Source organism: Conger conger, chromosome 11, assembly GCF_963514075.1.
Source record: "Conger conger chromosome 11, fConCon1.1, whole genome shotgun sequence".
NCBI classification, from domain to species: domain Eukaryota; kingdom Metazoa; phylum Chordata; class Actinopteri; order Anguilliformes; family Congridae; genus Conger; species Conger conger.
Genome location: NC_083770.1, coordinates 3,055,701 through 3,072,197, shown reverse-complemented (window position 1 = coordinate 3,072,197; position 16,497 = coordinate 3,055,701). Strand labels below are relative to the sequence as shown.

Genomic DNA, 16,497 nt, shown 5'->3' with positions numbered 1-16,497 from the left:
GTTATTTGTAAAAAGCACTCAACAAATAAAATGCATTTGATTTGATAACAGAAGGAAAAATACAGAACTGTTCTGTATGAGTCAGAAACCAAATTTAACATCTTATTCATGGAATAATTCTCTATTTTACTAAACATATATGTGTGCAGCATGCAAAAGAAGTTATGTTCATATAAAACCATGTGAACAGTCAGAAATAAAATAAAATGCTATATAAAGTTATTGCTATTCTCTGTTGCTATTCTGCATAACACCATAGTGTAGCACCACAGTGTAGTTATGTGAAATGTCAGGTCCTGCCACTGCATCTCTATTGGGTTGCTTTTGCACTTGCTTTTGTTTTTTTGTTCTTGCCACATGCAAGAACATTTTCGCATTCTTATCATGAAATTCTCTTGATTCAGATTTGACCTGCAAGGCCTAGTTTCAAAGTTTGATCCGAGTTTTGTGAGCCAGGTGAGCTGTGCTGGAAAGCATTAATTTGCATACATGATGCACCACAGCACTCTGGACAAGCCTCTCCATAGAGAATGAATGGAATGTGTTGCTTAAATGATTCGTACGACAGGTTGGAACCACCATTAATACGAGAAAATCAGTGAATGCACCAAGTTCTCTTAAATATACTTGTACGACCAATTTAAGAACAAATCTGTTTGTATGAGTGTTTCTTGCATGAGGCTTATTGTTACATTACATTACATTATTGGCATTTGGCAGACGCTCTTATCCAGAGCGACGTACAACAAAGTGCATACCCATAACCAGGGATAAGTTCGCTGAAAGACCCTAGAGGGAAGTACAATGTCAATTGCTACCTGTACAACAAAGATAAGGACGAGGGCCCTTTTTTTATTTTATTTTTTTGAGAACAAAGAAACAAACAAACAGAGCAAAAGTGACCAAAGTTAACTATCCAAACACTGCTTACCTAGCCAACTAAGAATACCGATACACAAAGCAAGTCACAGAGACAACAATTAAGGTTCACAGGGAGGTAGGGAGGGATGGGGAGAGGTGCTGCTTGAAGAGGAGTGTCTTCAGCTTGCGCTTGAAGGTGGGGTCTTTGGCTGCATAAACCAGTTATGCTTCAGCTTCAGATCATGGACAGATGACCAAACATTCTCCTAAAGACTCTCCTGCTGCAGAGGAGAACTGATGGCTTCTCCAAAAAGTGTTGTCCAGGTCCCAAGGCAGCACAGCATCCACACACCATCACACCAACCATCACCAGGTTTGACTTGTGGTATGCTGTTCTCACTGTGAAATGCTGTATTTGCTTTACGCCAGATATAATGGGACCCACGTTGTCCAAAAAGTTCCACTCTTGACTCCATAGAACATTATCCCAAAAGGCTTGAAGATCATCCAGGTGCTTTTTTGCAGATGAGAGATGAGCATTGATGTTCACTTGGTTAGCAGAGGTTTCCACAATGGTAGTCTCCCAGGAATTCAATTTTGCCCAGCCACTTTGCCTGGTGCATGTAATCGCTTAATTCCATCATGGAAAGAAAGAACACACTGTTTTGCCTTTAATTTAACAGAACATTGCTAGAAATAGAGCATGCTGAAATTGCATTACGAAAAAAAAAACAAAAAAACATTTTGGAATGGGCTCCAGCATGCGGCACATTGCTAGGTTCTGTCTTTGATGATGATGTCACCACAATGCAGGAATGAGCATGGGGCATCAACATTCTTGACAGGGGTCATGAAACACCTGGCTCAGGAGCGGAATTAGCCGGGGTGCCGTGAGAATGGCAAAAAAATAATCCTGTGACAGTTTCTCTGGTTAATATAAATTTGAAGTGATTTTTATATTATGTGACAAAATGTCCTCTATACTACTGCTGTCAAGCGCTATTACTGTACAATTTCATATCATACCATTTATAAGAGATGTTTTTATATCATACCATTTATAAGAGATGTTTTTATATCACACCATTTATAAGAGATGTTTTTATATCACACCATTTATAAGAGATGTTTTTATATCACACCATTTATAAGAGATGTTTTTATATTATACCATTTATAAGAGATGTTTTTTGTAACTGATGTTATTATTTGTTTAAATAAAACTGTGTGAAAATTACAATTTATTGCTCACCCACTGTGTTCGATGGAACGGAATATGTTGTGCATAGTGAGTGATTTGATTCAGTTTCATAAATAAAGATATTATTCTTCCAAAGCCTCATGTTATGTATAGTGTTACTATGTAGAGTTTACCAACCACAGGGGGCACACTGTGTGATCTAGTTTCTTTTCCATCTGAACTCTCAATTTTGCTTGATCGATTGAGCTGTTGTGTGAATGCCATGGTCCAAAGACTGTTTGAAATGCAGGAAATGGGGGTTCACACAAGATGACCCATCGAGACTGTCAAGAACTTTGTCCCATGACGCAACTGAATTAAATACACAATTGCATGAAACGGCCATTTTAAATGGTTCAATGCTGCATTGAGTTGTTTTATATAGGTTTGTGTAATCCCCAGCTGGTGCAGATCCTTTGAACTGGCTGCTGCACTGTTCACTGCATGACATTTCAGCCCCCCTGACCCCCATCCTCCCACCACCACACATTCCACACAAAACAGAGGAAACTTGTTGTCTTTGACATCTTTTGTCCGGGTCATACTATGGGTGAGATATTCCGCCCTTTTGTCTCCTCGGTGGTTTTCAGGTTGGCTGCTTGCATAACTTCTTTCAGCCACGCTAATTGGAAAGCAATGATGCACTGTGAGCAATAATGTTTATCTGCTGCATCTTGTGCGATTTCCCTGCAAAGAGTATCAGATTAGAGAACAGGCTGGCAAACTGGTACATCCTAATGCCCCATTTTAGTATAGCCAAAATAAAGGTGCTTAAATTAGCAATAATAATAAAGAAATGCTGTTCTGAAAAGCATGAAGATGCTTTAGTAGTAGAAACATATTTAGCCTACAAGCTGAGTACAAAAACATTTACTGCTTAAAAGGAGTTCTAAAGTCAAACAGACATATTCTTACACAGCCATGTACACACGCAGACACACTCACACGCACACACACACACACACCATGTTCTATACCATGCATTAGATTTGAAATATGTTTCACAAAAATGTTATGTTTTCCTGCAAGTATTGTAATCACTGCAAACATGCAGCATGTTCTTCTAGTTTATGCATCCCTGGGTGCATAAAAATAGCAGGTAAGCAGTCATTGATCCATCCCAGTATATAGTACAGCTAAGCTACAGTCTCTCTGTAAAATCTCTATTCCAGGGACTGTTTCTTCACTGGTTTCATTCATAATGGGAAAGTAGCCTAGATATGTGACTGCGTCATTTCTTAGAAGACAGTAGTTATGAAATGTTGCTCCGCGAGGCAAAGCTTCACTTATTTTAAAACAAAAGCCCATGTATTACTTCACCCCCCTCCCCATGTCGTTTATTGGTTTGGTGCAGTGTGTATCCAGCACCGGAACAAAAGCCACAACCGCAAACAACCACCACACAACTGAACCAGCTCTGTCTCCGTAGATCTGAAAGGGAAATGCGCAACATCCACACAGAGAGATTGGCGACGCACTTGGGGAAAAATCTGTACAGTACCAGCAACTTGGAAAAAAGTTTCGCTGCCAGACACCGGGGGTAACAACCCTTCACAAGTACACCAAGCAAACATCAGCTTATCACTTTACAGTGCTCAGCTTATCAGCTTATCTTTACTTTTTTGAAAACACTTTTATCGCGCAAACTCAAACTATGGGTAGTCGTACTATAGTCAAGTAAAAGATACAATTTCGGTCCCATGTCCTTAAAATGATACATGCTGCGTTATGCATCGTCGCTCCTGAAGCGCATTTAATCCCTGTGCATGCTAGGAATCGGGTTTGCATTTCTAATGAGACCGAACTGACAAAGCGTGAGAGCATTTTGAAAGAAATTGAGAAGAAAACAAGCTAGCCTTTTTCCCTGGCATGGAAGCTCATTATTCCCCAGCCCCTCGGTTTTTTTCAATCCTTTTTTTCTCTCTCCCCCCAGAGTTGAGCTGGCAATCCCCTCCCTCTTCCGCAAGTCCGGAGTGAGAGACTGTCTATTTCTCTCTCCCTCTCAGAGCGCACGACACCTCCCCTCCTCTCTGATCCGTTCTCTCACTGGCTCTCTCATTCCTCCGCTCCCCCTGTACCCTCCTCTCCATTGCTGGGTTCACGTTCTCGGCCGCAGCCTAGCCTGAGCATTCATTCCCCTTGCTGTGAATGATTCAGAACATCGGTGGAAACAAACAAACAAAAAGAAATCAAAGTACTCGCGCCGAGAATAAAAGGTCAGTATGCGGCTGTAGCTGTTTACTGCTTGCGAATTTTATGAATATGGTGTATGTATGTGACTTCAAAGCTGGCTTCAAAGTTCTGACAGGTCTTTTTGAGTCGACCATGTGTGTGCGTGGACCCGTGGTGTTACTTTGTGTGGTAGTTTTTGTTTGCGCTATGCTGTGCCGTGTGCTTACTGTGTTGAGGTGATAGACGACCTGCAAGATAATTACGGTTGATAAATGTTGCATTAATTTACCAAATAGCACCAAAGCATTTATAGTAGTTTAAAATACGGATCTTTGGTAGTGGTTGTTGTTGGTGGCACTGGCATCCTATGCTATATGGAATCAAGTGGGTCTTTTATTCATTTAGCATGTTTTAGATGCAGAAGACCTCATTAGGGCAGGATTAAGTTTAATTAAAACAACAAAAGATTTGCATTAAGTTGTATGTTGTAGATGCTGTGATGCACAAAATGTGAAAGGCATTATAGACAAAACGTTCTGTGCTGTTGGTTCAATTCTTTTCTTTTTCTTTTTTACAAGGATTACATGGTTTTTCGGGCGCAGGTATCTATATGGATTTTCATGATAAAAACATCTGTTGTTGAAGACCTCAGCTCTGCATTGGTCCTTTATCTGGAGATGATGAGATTCACCAGGTTCAAGGAAACCTCCGTCTAGTATTTCTCCTCTGGTCCTCAAAATGCTGCTTCATTTGCCAAGGTTGTGGATGACGTACGGAGCTGTGGGGCTTCTATTAGCCGTTATACTCCTTTTCCATTTCACATCTCATTTGGAAGCCAAAAGAACGTGCACATCCAAAAACTGGATGCGAACAGAACAGTACAAGATTCAGTGCTCAAGATTCTGCCCTATTCAATGAGTTTATTACCACCAAACATGCTGCTTTCATCCATTGTATGTCTTCACCATTTGTCATCAATTCTAATTCAGATGTACACTGGCTTGTCAATCAATCAAACAAACAAACAGATAAATCAAAATCAAGATAAAAATAACCGGCTGGAGTAATAAAAGTGGGCAGACAGCAAACACAACAGACAAACAACAGATTCAATGGCTACAATGAAATGAGAATGTAGAAAGTACCACGGAAGTACTTAAGTACCACAAACCAAAGACTCAGGTCTCACATAGCTATAAAACCACATAGATGCATCCTATCCTCCTGAGGACTTTCAGAAGGAAACGTTTGGGTCTTTACAATTTTGACAAAAAAGTTTGGCATAATAAGGATGACAAAAGCATGTTGCAGTGAAAATATTTTCAAAAATATTATAACTTTTAAGACCAGACCCATGACTGATGCACAATTATGATGCAGAATTCCATCAGAAGTTTATTTTTTGGTCATATTTGTTTTGTGGGCTGTGAAAATCTTCTCCATATGTTTTACCGTTACTCCAGTGGGGAGCCATTGAAGCAGATGTTTAGACTTTCTGGTGTTGGGATTCTCCAGTGACTGGTGTGTGAGGTCACCAGCTCCGTCACGTTTAGCTCGTCCTCTACCCGGTCGAGCGAAACTGTTGGCAGAGGTTGCTCGGTCCACCGTGCGGTTGAAGTCTTACTCCTCTACTTTTAGGTGACAAGCTCTGGAGATAAAAATAAACCAGTGCGTCTCGTTTCTTTTCTCCAGGATTGTCCTGCGCTAAGCTGGTGGGGCTGAGGTCTGTGCGTCCAGCGTTCAGGTCAGTGCAGAGCGGCCCAGAGGACTGAGCGAGGCGTGGTCGAGAAGCAGCCATGGCCCAGAGCAACGGGGAGAACCCGCGGGCACGGAGCCGGGTGCAGCGGATTCAGCAGGGCATCCAGCTGCGCTCCATGAGGGCCAGGAAGAAGGTGGAGAACATCACCAAGGACGACGTGAAGGGCTTCCTACGGAGGAACGGCTTCGTCCTCTTCACCATCGCCGCGGTCATCATCGGTGAGCTCACGCTGGTCTTCCGCCGGTCCTCTAGGTCTGCCTGCTGGCCAATGGCTGAGGAGAGCTCACTAGACACCTTTTTTGAAGCTTGTGGAAGTGAGGGCTATTATTGCTTGGAAGGAGGTTTATGTAAAGTTGTTGCTACCCCCACCCCCTACCCCTCGGCAAGGTACACATACACACACACACACACACACACACACGCACACACACATACACACACACACACGCGCGCGCTCACACACACACATACGCACACACACACATACACACACACATACGCACACACACACACACACATACGCGCGCACACACACACACACACACACACACACACACACATACATACACACACACTTGCTCACTCATTCATGCTTCTGCCCTGAGCCCAATCCCCTCAGAGGTACTGGAAGGCAGTGCCATTCATAGGGGGTCTGTTGAGGCCATTGAGCCAGCCCATGATTTAAGGTTTGCCAGTGTTTAAGTGCTGCTTGAATGGGATTCCTTAGGGTGCCTAGCATCTCCGAGCAAGGAGCCAATCTCAGTTGTTCGTTGTGTGTGTGTGTGTGCGTGCGTGTGCGTGTGCGTGCGTGTGCGTGCGTGCGCGTGCGTGCGTGTGCGTGCGTGTGCGTGTGCGTGCGTGTGTGCGTGCGTGTGTGCGTGCGTGTGCGTGCGTGCGTGCGTGCGTGTGTGTGCGGGTGTGAAGTAGTACCTTGGATTTAACACCCATAAGTATTTCATATGCATAGCCTAATAAACTAAACAATAAGACAGCATTGACTTTACAAGACAAGTTTAATCTCTGTGATGTGCTGAAGTATACTCCTGCATGACGTACACAGACTGCAATAAAGCGGTACAAAGACAGCTGAGGCAATATTTAATATTTAATATGTGAATGTGTATTTAATATGTGTATTTTACATGTGAATGTGTATTTAATATGTGTATTTTACATGTGAATGTGTATTTAATATGTGTATTTTACATGTGAATGTGTATTTAATATATAAATGTAAAATTGACCAAGAGCACAAGTGCAGACGTACCATTATTGCAGTGCTCTTGTGTAAAATGTGGCACTTTGCCAGGCTATCAAATAGAAATTCACAATAACCCTTTCTATCCAATTCAAATAAAAAGCTAACACGCTTAAATAGCCTCATAACTGTGTGGTAATAGAGACTTGGGTGGTGGCAGTATTGGCCATCAAGGCTAAACTCTCAAAACATGAAATATGCAAGGAATTATTGATGGTACACACATAATGTAAATTTTTTTTAAAAGCACCTTTTAATTTACTTACTCGGCTGTTTACTTATCAAAATCCATGGCAAAATTATGGTACAGAATTAAAAAATATATAAAAAATAAAGAATCTAAATGTTGTCATATTCAACAAGGGTTTCTTAGGAATGTCTTGTTTTCACATTGAAATTTCATTCTGTCATGTTCTTGACTAAATTGCCCACAGTAATATGTGCCAGATTATGGTATTTTACAAGAGAATGTTCAGCTGTTATAAAAAAGTACTCCTTAAGCCTCTTTAACACTTAAATAAGGGCATCAAATAATGTTACGTTGTTCATAGGCCTACTGTAATGTAGTTTCCTATCGGGACATATGTCATATTAGCTTTGATTTACATTGCATAATTCAGTAAAATGAGACTCTATTTTGTGTCCTATGTGGAGTGCATTTGGACAGTAATACATTTACATTTACATTTACATTTTAGTCATTTGTCTTTTGGCTCTGTACTCCAGCACATTGGATTTGAAATGAAACCATGTGAGGTTAAAATGAAGACAGTCACCTTTAATTTGGGGACCAAAAGTAATTGGACAGTTGGCTTATCTGCTATTTCTGATTAGTCAGGTAGATTCAATTCCTTCCTTAGTGTGGGCGTTAGAAAGCTTCCAGTATATAGTCTTGATTCTTGGCCTTCGATTGCCTTTGGAGTCTGTTATTAGTTTGTCAACATGAAGACCAGAGTTGTGCTAGTAACATAGCACAATGTCAAGGAAGCCATTATCAGGCTGGAACATCATTAAGAAGAAAAAGAGTACTAGTGAGCTCAGTAATTGCAAAGGGGCTGGTAGGCCAAGGAAAACCTCTGAAGTTGATGACTGGTGAATTCTCACCATAATGAAAAAAAAAGCACTTGGCTGACAGATCAAAAACAATCTTCAGGAGGCAGGTGTGGAAGTGTCAGTGACTGCTCTCCACAAGATACTTCACAAACGGATCTACAGAGGCTACACTACAAGCTAGCTAGCTGCAAAATAGGGTTGCCAGGTTACAGTTTGCGAAGTGGTTCCTAAAAGAGCCTGCAGAGTTCTGGTAAAAAGGTTGTGAGAGTTCTTGTGCATGAGGCCAAGATTAACTTATATCAGAGTGATGGCAAGAGCAAAGTGTGGAGGCTAAAAGGAACTGCCCAAGAGCCAAAGCACCCCGCCTCATCTGTGAAACATGGTGGTGGGGGTGTTTTAGTTGAGGTGGTGACTCCCTTGCCTTTATTGATAATGTTTAACTGCTGATAACAGCAGCAGAATGAATTTGGAAGTGTACAGAAGCATACTATTTGCTGAAGTTCAATCAAATGCCTCCAAACTCATTGGGTGGTGCTTCATCCCACAGCAAGGCAATGATCCCAAACATATACCAGTGCTGTATTTTTCTAATAAGTCTTCTGTAAGCCTATTGTTTGGCCTATGTCTCTAACTGTTTTTTTTACTCTCTTATTTCTCAGCCTCATAATGGCTTCCTTGGCTGTCATTGGCACAACTCTGGTCCTCACAAAAACCTAGAATTAAGACTAGATACTGAAAGCTTTCTTATATCTGCACTAAGGAGGCAATTGAACGCACCTGACTAATCTGAAATACCTAAGCCAAATGTCCAATAACTTTTGGTCCCCTAAAATGGAGGTACTTAATTAAGAGATGTAATTCCTACATGGATCACCTGATATGGATGTAAATAACCTCAAATGAACGGTAACAGCACTTTAACCTTGTGTTCATTGTTTCATTTGAAATCCAATGTGCTGGAGCACATCGGCAAAAGATCAGAAATGCTGTGGATTGCACTGTGTGCATGCAATGTTTGGTTCATGCATATTATATATTTAACATAATCTTTGAATATGGATGTTATAATTTCTTGCGTGTTCATTTCAAGTACATTTGAGTTTGTGTTGAAGGTGAGATGCTTGTTTAAAAGTGTTGAAATGTAAAAGTCTTATGGGAATATATTGACTAAAAGCACATTTGCTACATCTATGAATAGAGCAGAGACTGTATACACAAGAGAAAGGTAAAAAAGAACCTGAGATTAGCACTGTTTACACACTACCACACCTTGTAGATTAAAGCAGAGGTTTCACATTTGCTGTGATCATGTTATTTTCCAGAAACCATAATCTGACATATGTCTCAAAGGAGGTGAGGTAACCATGTGTTAATTACTTAGAAGACCTTTAATTTCAGCCTGTGAAATTCGAGAGATAGATTTTCCATATCATTTAGCTTCTAATCTTACCAAATACAAAAAAGGCACATGGATGGTTTCACTAAATTATTTGGTTTTCATTGTATGCCATTGGCAAAATCTTTCCTCTGTTCAAATTCCATTTAAAACATTCAGGTAGGACGTGACCGATCATTATAGGTGAATGTGTGTATGAGTGGTTCAGTGATCACAGTTCAAACACTGTTCAAACAGCTGTCTTTTGTTAAAACCCCAATGCCTGACTCTCACCACCTACCCTGCCTTGTCACTTCTTGGGTCATGACCCCTTGTAGTGGAGCACCAGAGGAGAGTTTGGGCATCTCAAATCATTGCCATCCACTTCAGAACTAATGCCCCCCTTATACTGGGACTCCATAGCTCTTCCCAGCTGTAGGAGACCCAGGCCACCATACCCAATTCCATACCCAAATCTAACTGCAATCCAGCTCCAAAGGCCTGTATACTGTATAACCTTAGGCTTCCCTTCTCCAGTTCCTCAACCCCTCAGCGCAATGTTAATATGTGCTTACTGACAATAAAAACAGTTAAATATTTGTTACATCTGTTTTGTTTAGTTTTGTTTCCAGTCAATGGAAAGCATTTTCAGTAAAAGTTTCACAAATTTCCTTGTGGGAAATAAGCTCACATATGTACTGTTCTATGCAACTCCAGCTTTAAAGCCTGCTACTCTAAATTTGGATCCGAGCACAGTGCGATATTTGAATTGGATTTGAATAGGTTGAATCTGTCATAATGTTGGATGCTGTATTTCACCAAGATGATCATTAAAACAGAACTTCCACAGAGTTTTATGTGAAGTTTGAATCCTCTTGCTTCTCCTCAACAACTGAGGCTCCACAATTATAAAGCATCTGCACAAAATCATAAGACACACATTCAACTAAAACAATTCAGGCAAGTATATGTTTTCAAGCAATATATTTCTATAAACCCATTGTAGACACAACTTGATTATCTTCATGACACAGTGATTCATGAAATAATGATTAATTAATTATTTAAATAATTTATAATTATTGCAAATTACATGCTGTGTATAAACATTCAAAATGCTTTATTTTTCTATATTGTAATCACTTTATATTGTACAGAAGACTCAACATTGGCTTTAAGCCAAGACATGTAAAATGGATAAAAAAAGGGATAAAAATTGCACCTGTATGAATTCAAACATCAAGATTGAAAAACCAAAGTATGTACATTGTGAATTTTTTTTTTCTTCTTCAGGCATTTGGATTTGAGATCATTTTACAGAGAGGGTTGCTTTTGTGTTGAGTGCCCCATTTTCAGTTGTGTGAATGTAAGGTAATGCAACAGGTGCTAACTGTTTCTCAGGTGTTCCTTTTTGCATGCATTGTTCACACAAAAGAGCAGTTGGTGTCTAATCTTGGCTTTCGCCTTTGTTGTCATCTGTGACAATTGCATTTTAAGAGGCATACATGACCATGAAGACCAGAGGACATACTATGGTTGAAAAATAACTAATCTGAGCGGACAGCAGAGAAGTAAGCTGAGAAGACAGCAGAACGCATTAAGAAGAATAGCACAGAAAGTGGGTTTATCAAGAACAGCAGTTTGGAAAGTCTTACCAATGAAATAAATCACTGGTGGACTCGGGAATAAGCACCGCACAGGTCAGCCAAGGAAGACAACTGCAGTTGATGACAGACTAAGAGCTGTGAAGAAAAACCCAAAAGCAATGGTCAGGAACATCATCAGCAGTCTTCAGAGGGCAGGGTGAAGAAGACTTTTGAGAGCAGAATAAGAGACCATACTGGAAACTTCATCAACACCTGCAATCAAAAGCCCAGATCAAAATTCTTTTTTTTCTCCAACAGTTGAGACCAAAATAAATCTTTTCCCAATGATGGAAAGGCAAACGTATGGTGTGGTGAAAGAGCCCATGATCCAAAGCGTGCCACCTCGTGTGAAGTATGGAGATGTCAGGGCTCAGGCGTGTATGACTGATCCTGGAACATGCCCGCTCATCTTTACTGATGATGTAATGGGGCTCGCAGCTGATCCTGGAACATGCCTGCTCATCTTTACTGATGATGTAATGGGGCTCGCAGCTGATCCTGGAACATGCCTGCTCATCTTTACTGATGATGTAATGGGGCTCGCAGCTGATCCTGGAACATGCCCGCTCATCTTTACTGATGATGTAATGGGGCTCGCAGCTGATCCTGGAACATGCCCGCTCATCTTTACTGATGATGTAATGGGGCTCGCAGCTGATCCTGGAACATGCCCGCTCATCTTTACTGATGATGTAATGGGGCTCGCAGCTGATCCTGGAACATGCCTGCTCATCTTTACTGATGATGTAATGGGGCTCGCAGCTGATCCTGGAACATGCCTGCTCATCTTTACTGATGATGTAATGGGGCTCGCAGCTGATCCTGGAACATGCCCGCTCATCTTTACTGATGATGTAATGGGGCTCGCAGCTGATCCTGGAACATGCCCGCTGTAAGGGTAATTTTCTTAATTGATTCTTAATTGACAATGTGTGTTGACATAAAGACAATCACATGATTACAAATAACCTTTTAGTGATAATCCTTATTACTATTAGACCACTTTCTGAATTAAGTGCTTACTATGAGTCTTTCTCTGTCTCTCTCCAGCAGACAGACAGCCTTTGACCTTAATGTCTCTGCTTCTCAGCTAGCACATTCTGGTCTTACAGCAAGGTCAACAAGGGGTATTCAGAAGACAAAATACTGATAAATGTTCGTGGCCAGCTTCATGTCTTTTTGTTTTGGTAAAGCCCCCCGTTCAGGAAAAGTGTGTATAAGAGTCTTACTGTGTCTGATTCAAATCAGAAAGCCGGTAAGCTTTCTCACTTTCTGTCATTTCTTTGCAAATAAATACGAAAGTTAAAGAGAAGAATAGCTATTGTTGTGTTTTTTACTGGATCTGTTTCATCAGACGATGCTCACCTGTGAAATGTTAAAAAGGGCATTTTTCCCTAACACCGCTCATCTTTACTGATGATGTAATGGGGCTCGCAGCTGATCCTGAAGCTTAGGCCACACATGTAAACTCCTCCAGCCTCATCATCATGCAGCAAGACACTGACCCCAAACACTGCCTACATGACCAAAGCATCCATTAGTGGGAAAAGGTGGAAGGTTTCGGACCCTCCTAATTCAGTCACCTAATTTAAATCCAATCAAGCAGGCGTTTCAGTTGTTGAAGAGGAGACTGACTACGGAAACAAAGATCAACTGAATGGCAACTGAAGGCATTTCCATAGACGTTGCCAAAAGATTGGGGATGTCAATGGATTGTAGACTTGATGCAGTTATTGCATTTAAGGGCAGGGCTGTTCAACCAAATATTAGACTTTATTGCTTTGGGGTGACTGAATAGAACACAGTTGATTCTGGAAAATGGTAAAACGCATGCAAATAAAAAAAATAAAAGAGCCAATTGTCTACCTCTATTCATCGTTTGATCTCTGTGGATTTGAATAGTAAAGGAGGAGCCCAAATTATGTAGATGTTAATCTTCTTTATTTTAAATGTCCAGATTTAAAGGGGGAATGACAAACATTGCATGCAGGGGTTATACAATGGCACTTTTCCTCTGGTTGTGGTTTGTGGTGTGGTTTTGCTCCATAAACCCGGTTGTTGGTGTTGTCTTCCTGCAGGCATACTGTTGGGTTTCGCCCTGCGGCCTTACAAGATGTCGTACCGCCAGGTGAAGTACTTCTCCTTCCCCGGCGAGCTGCTGATGCGCATGCTGCAGATGCTGGTGCTCCCTCTGCTGATCTCCAGTCTCATAACAGGTACCAACCCCAGCACCACACAATCTCCAGTCTCATTACAGGTACCAACCCCAGCACCTCACGGTCTCCAGTCTCATTACGGGTACCGACCCCAGCACCACACAATCTCCAGTCTCATTACGGGTACCGACCCCAGCACCACACAATCTCCAGTCTCATTACAGGTACCAACCCCAGCACCACACAATCTCCAGTCTCATTACAGGTACCAACCCCAGCACCACACAATCTCCAGTCTCATTACAGGTACCAACCCCAGCACCACACAATCTCCAGTCTCATTACAGGTACCAACCCCAGCACCACACAATCTCCAGTCTCATTACAGGTACCAACCCCAGCACCACACAATCTCCAGTCTCATTACAGGTACCAACCCCAGCACCACACGATCTCCAGTCTCATTACAGGTACCAACCCCAGCACCACACAGGTGTCCTCAGGGGGTTCATTCGGCCTAGTTTGGAGAGTTACAACATGTCGCTGCACAGAATCTTAGTAATGTGGGCAACACCATGAATGCTGTTTTTTTTTGCTCAGTTTATTTCCATCTTAATGAACATTATGATGAACGTGATCCTATGATCTATGCTGGATTGTCTTCTGATAATATACAGATAATTTGTTGTGGTAGTCTACTTTCTATTTGTTCTACCACTGTACCATTATTTGTGTTTTTTGGGATATTTCTCGGTGTACTTATAAATGAAACAAAGCATTTATATTTTTACAGCTTTCTCTGTTTATTTGTATTTCTTTGCTTTTTTGTAACCTAAGGCGAGGCTTTGGCATGTTATATTTGGACATGTGAGATCTGGAGTTCACAATGATTCTGGCTCAGAACATAAATAATGTTTCTTGAATTGTTTAAAAAATATTAACATGTGCTATTTATATTTTAAAATTCCACAACTGTCTTGCCTGAAATGTTTCTCCCATTGTTTGTTTATCGAAGGAAGATCTTTGTGTCTGAAGCGTTTATGAAGGCAGCCCTTTGTAAGGGCTTGTTTTGTATGAGAGATCACGTTATTAACATCCCAAGAAGAATCAGTCCTTTCATAAAGGCAAGTGCAATGCACCGTTTTCTATCTCAAGGATTAAATATCTGCTAATCCAATTATTTGGATAGCTGAATCCCTTTGGTGAGTTAAAAATATATAAAATAGAATACTGATAGCATTTGTACATTTTGACCCTGATCATTTGTTTCTTCTAGCTTTTTAAATGTTTCTATTGAGAACAAGAGCTTTGTGGTTGTACAGTATGCTATCAGAGCACTATTGAGCTGAGTGTTAATTCTCCTGCTCCCCTCCCTTAGATTTAACAGTACCCATGTTTATTTTGCTAATCATTAGCAAAGCCTCAGAGCTAAAGGTACATGGAGAGTTTGGGTGTTTGGTGTCTCTTTGAAGTGAAGCTAAGGGCCTCAAACAGTCAGAAGTCCAGGCTTTCTCACAGAGATCAGAAAGTCTTTTCCTAGTCAGGGCTGGGCTGGTGTGGGTTTTTTAATTTTATTTATTTATTTTGTATTCATTCATTTTTTGCATTAATTCCTTTTTTGCGGTGCAATGTTCAATCACTATGGTAACAGAATATGCTATTTTAAAGCATTAAAACTCATGGTTCTATCTGTATAACCTGTTTAGAGATGCCATTGCTTTAGTGACAACCATTTCTTATTTTTCTTACATGTGGGTGTCCTTGTCATTTTCACTCCAAGGGTCCAGCAGACAAAATGCATAATAGTTTCTCATTATAAATATGTTCTAACTTGGAGAAACGTCGATAGAATGTCCATTGTTTACTAAGAATTCAACACAAAAACTATGTTTAAAGTGAGAGATAATGTCATAATGGTGGACAAAAGCCGGCAAAAGACCCAAAAACTATGTTTTAAAGAAGAGATAATGATTGGCAAAAAAAAATTATTGGCCGAAAAAGACAGGAAATTCACAGACAGGAAGCACCGAGAACATTATCTTGACCTATGCACTGACAAGGCTTCCAACACACAATGCATTAGTACCGGGTGCTACGGGTACTGTAACTATGGTGGTCTACTTCAAGCAACATGTACCACTGGGCAGGCTGCTGAGGATTCAATCAAATATTCTCTTTGAATCAACAACCAAATAGATTATTTGGTTGTTAATGAATGCTCTGTAAAATAAATTAAAAGAGGTAATCACTGCTATATTACATAAGTACATAGTGTATAGCTGAGCTAATGGTAGCAGCCATGAAAATCGATGTTCAGACAACTGTACACTAAGAACATCACAGCAGAGAAGATTTTTACATGTTTTGTAGAATTTGTGATTTGATTGATTTAATTGAATTTATTGTTATAATCTGTATCCATTCAAAAACAGAAAATGTTTTCAATGAGGAAAAAAAATCTACTTCCACTCTGTTTGAGCTTCTGTAACTCTTTGGCAATAATAGTGATTCTGTCTCTTGGAAAACAGCCCCAAAGGCTTACCTTTCAGAAGACACCAGGATTATGCCTGTAGTGAAAAGGGTTCAAGAATAGGAGCCATTTTATGGGTATGTAATTGTCAAGCTTGTGTCAAGAAAAGCGGTGATACTTAAGGGGTCACTGTGGTATTTCATTAGATAGTATGAATCGCACAATCGCACACCCTTTTAGTGTGAAATTTGATTGTTGTTCATGCTTCTGCTGTGTTAACTCACGGCATGAAGACTTTCTATTCAAGCATGGTATACATGATATACAGAGTAAAGGCTGATTGATTTGATTGACTGTTTGATTATAAGCTTCAATAAATTAGGCTGTGTTTGGTTTAGTCTTAATTTTGTCCAGGTCCAAAAGCCTGATTATGGGGTATAATTGTTCTTCTTGTGCTTCGCATCCTTGAGGTATGAGGTATTTCACCTTGTACCTCCTTGGCAACAA

At 40.6% G+C, this 16,497-nt stretch overlaps 1 protein-coding gene across 2 annotated transcripts in view; it reads left to right on the top strand.

Annotated features, from left to right (window-relative positions):
- Nucleotides 1–4,034: 4,034 nt before the first annotated feature.
- The window catches only part of slc1a3a (solute carrier family 1 member 3a), a 33,077-nt gene continuing 20,614 nt past the window's right edge, over nucleotides 4,035–16,497 (top strand). Inside the window, exons 1-3 of one of the 2 annotated variants that reach the window (XM_061260159.1) lie at nucleotides 4,035–4,317; nucleotides 5,966–6,250; nucleotides 13,443–13,580. In XM_061260159.1, the coding sequence (XP_061116143.1) occupies nucleotides 6,070–6,250; nucleotides 13,443–13,580 (319 nt within the window). In that variant the 5' untranslated portion in view covers nucleotides 4,035–4,317; nucleotides 5,966–6,069. The remainder of the gene's footprint in view (nucleotides 4,318–5,965; nucleotides 6,251–13,442; nucleotides 13,581–16,497) is intronic. The other variant, XM_061260158.1, reaches the window with a different exon arrangement.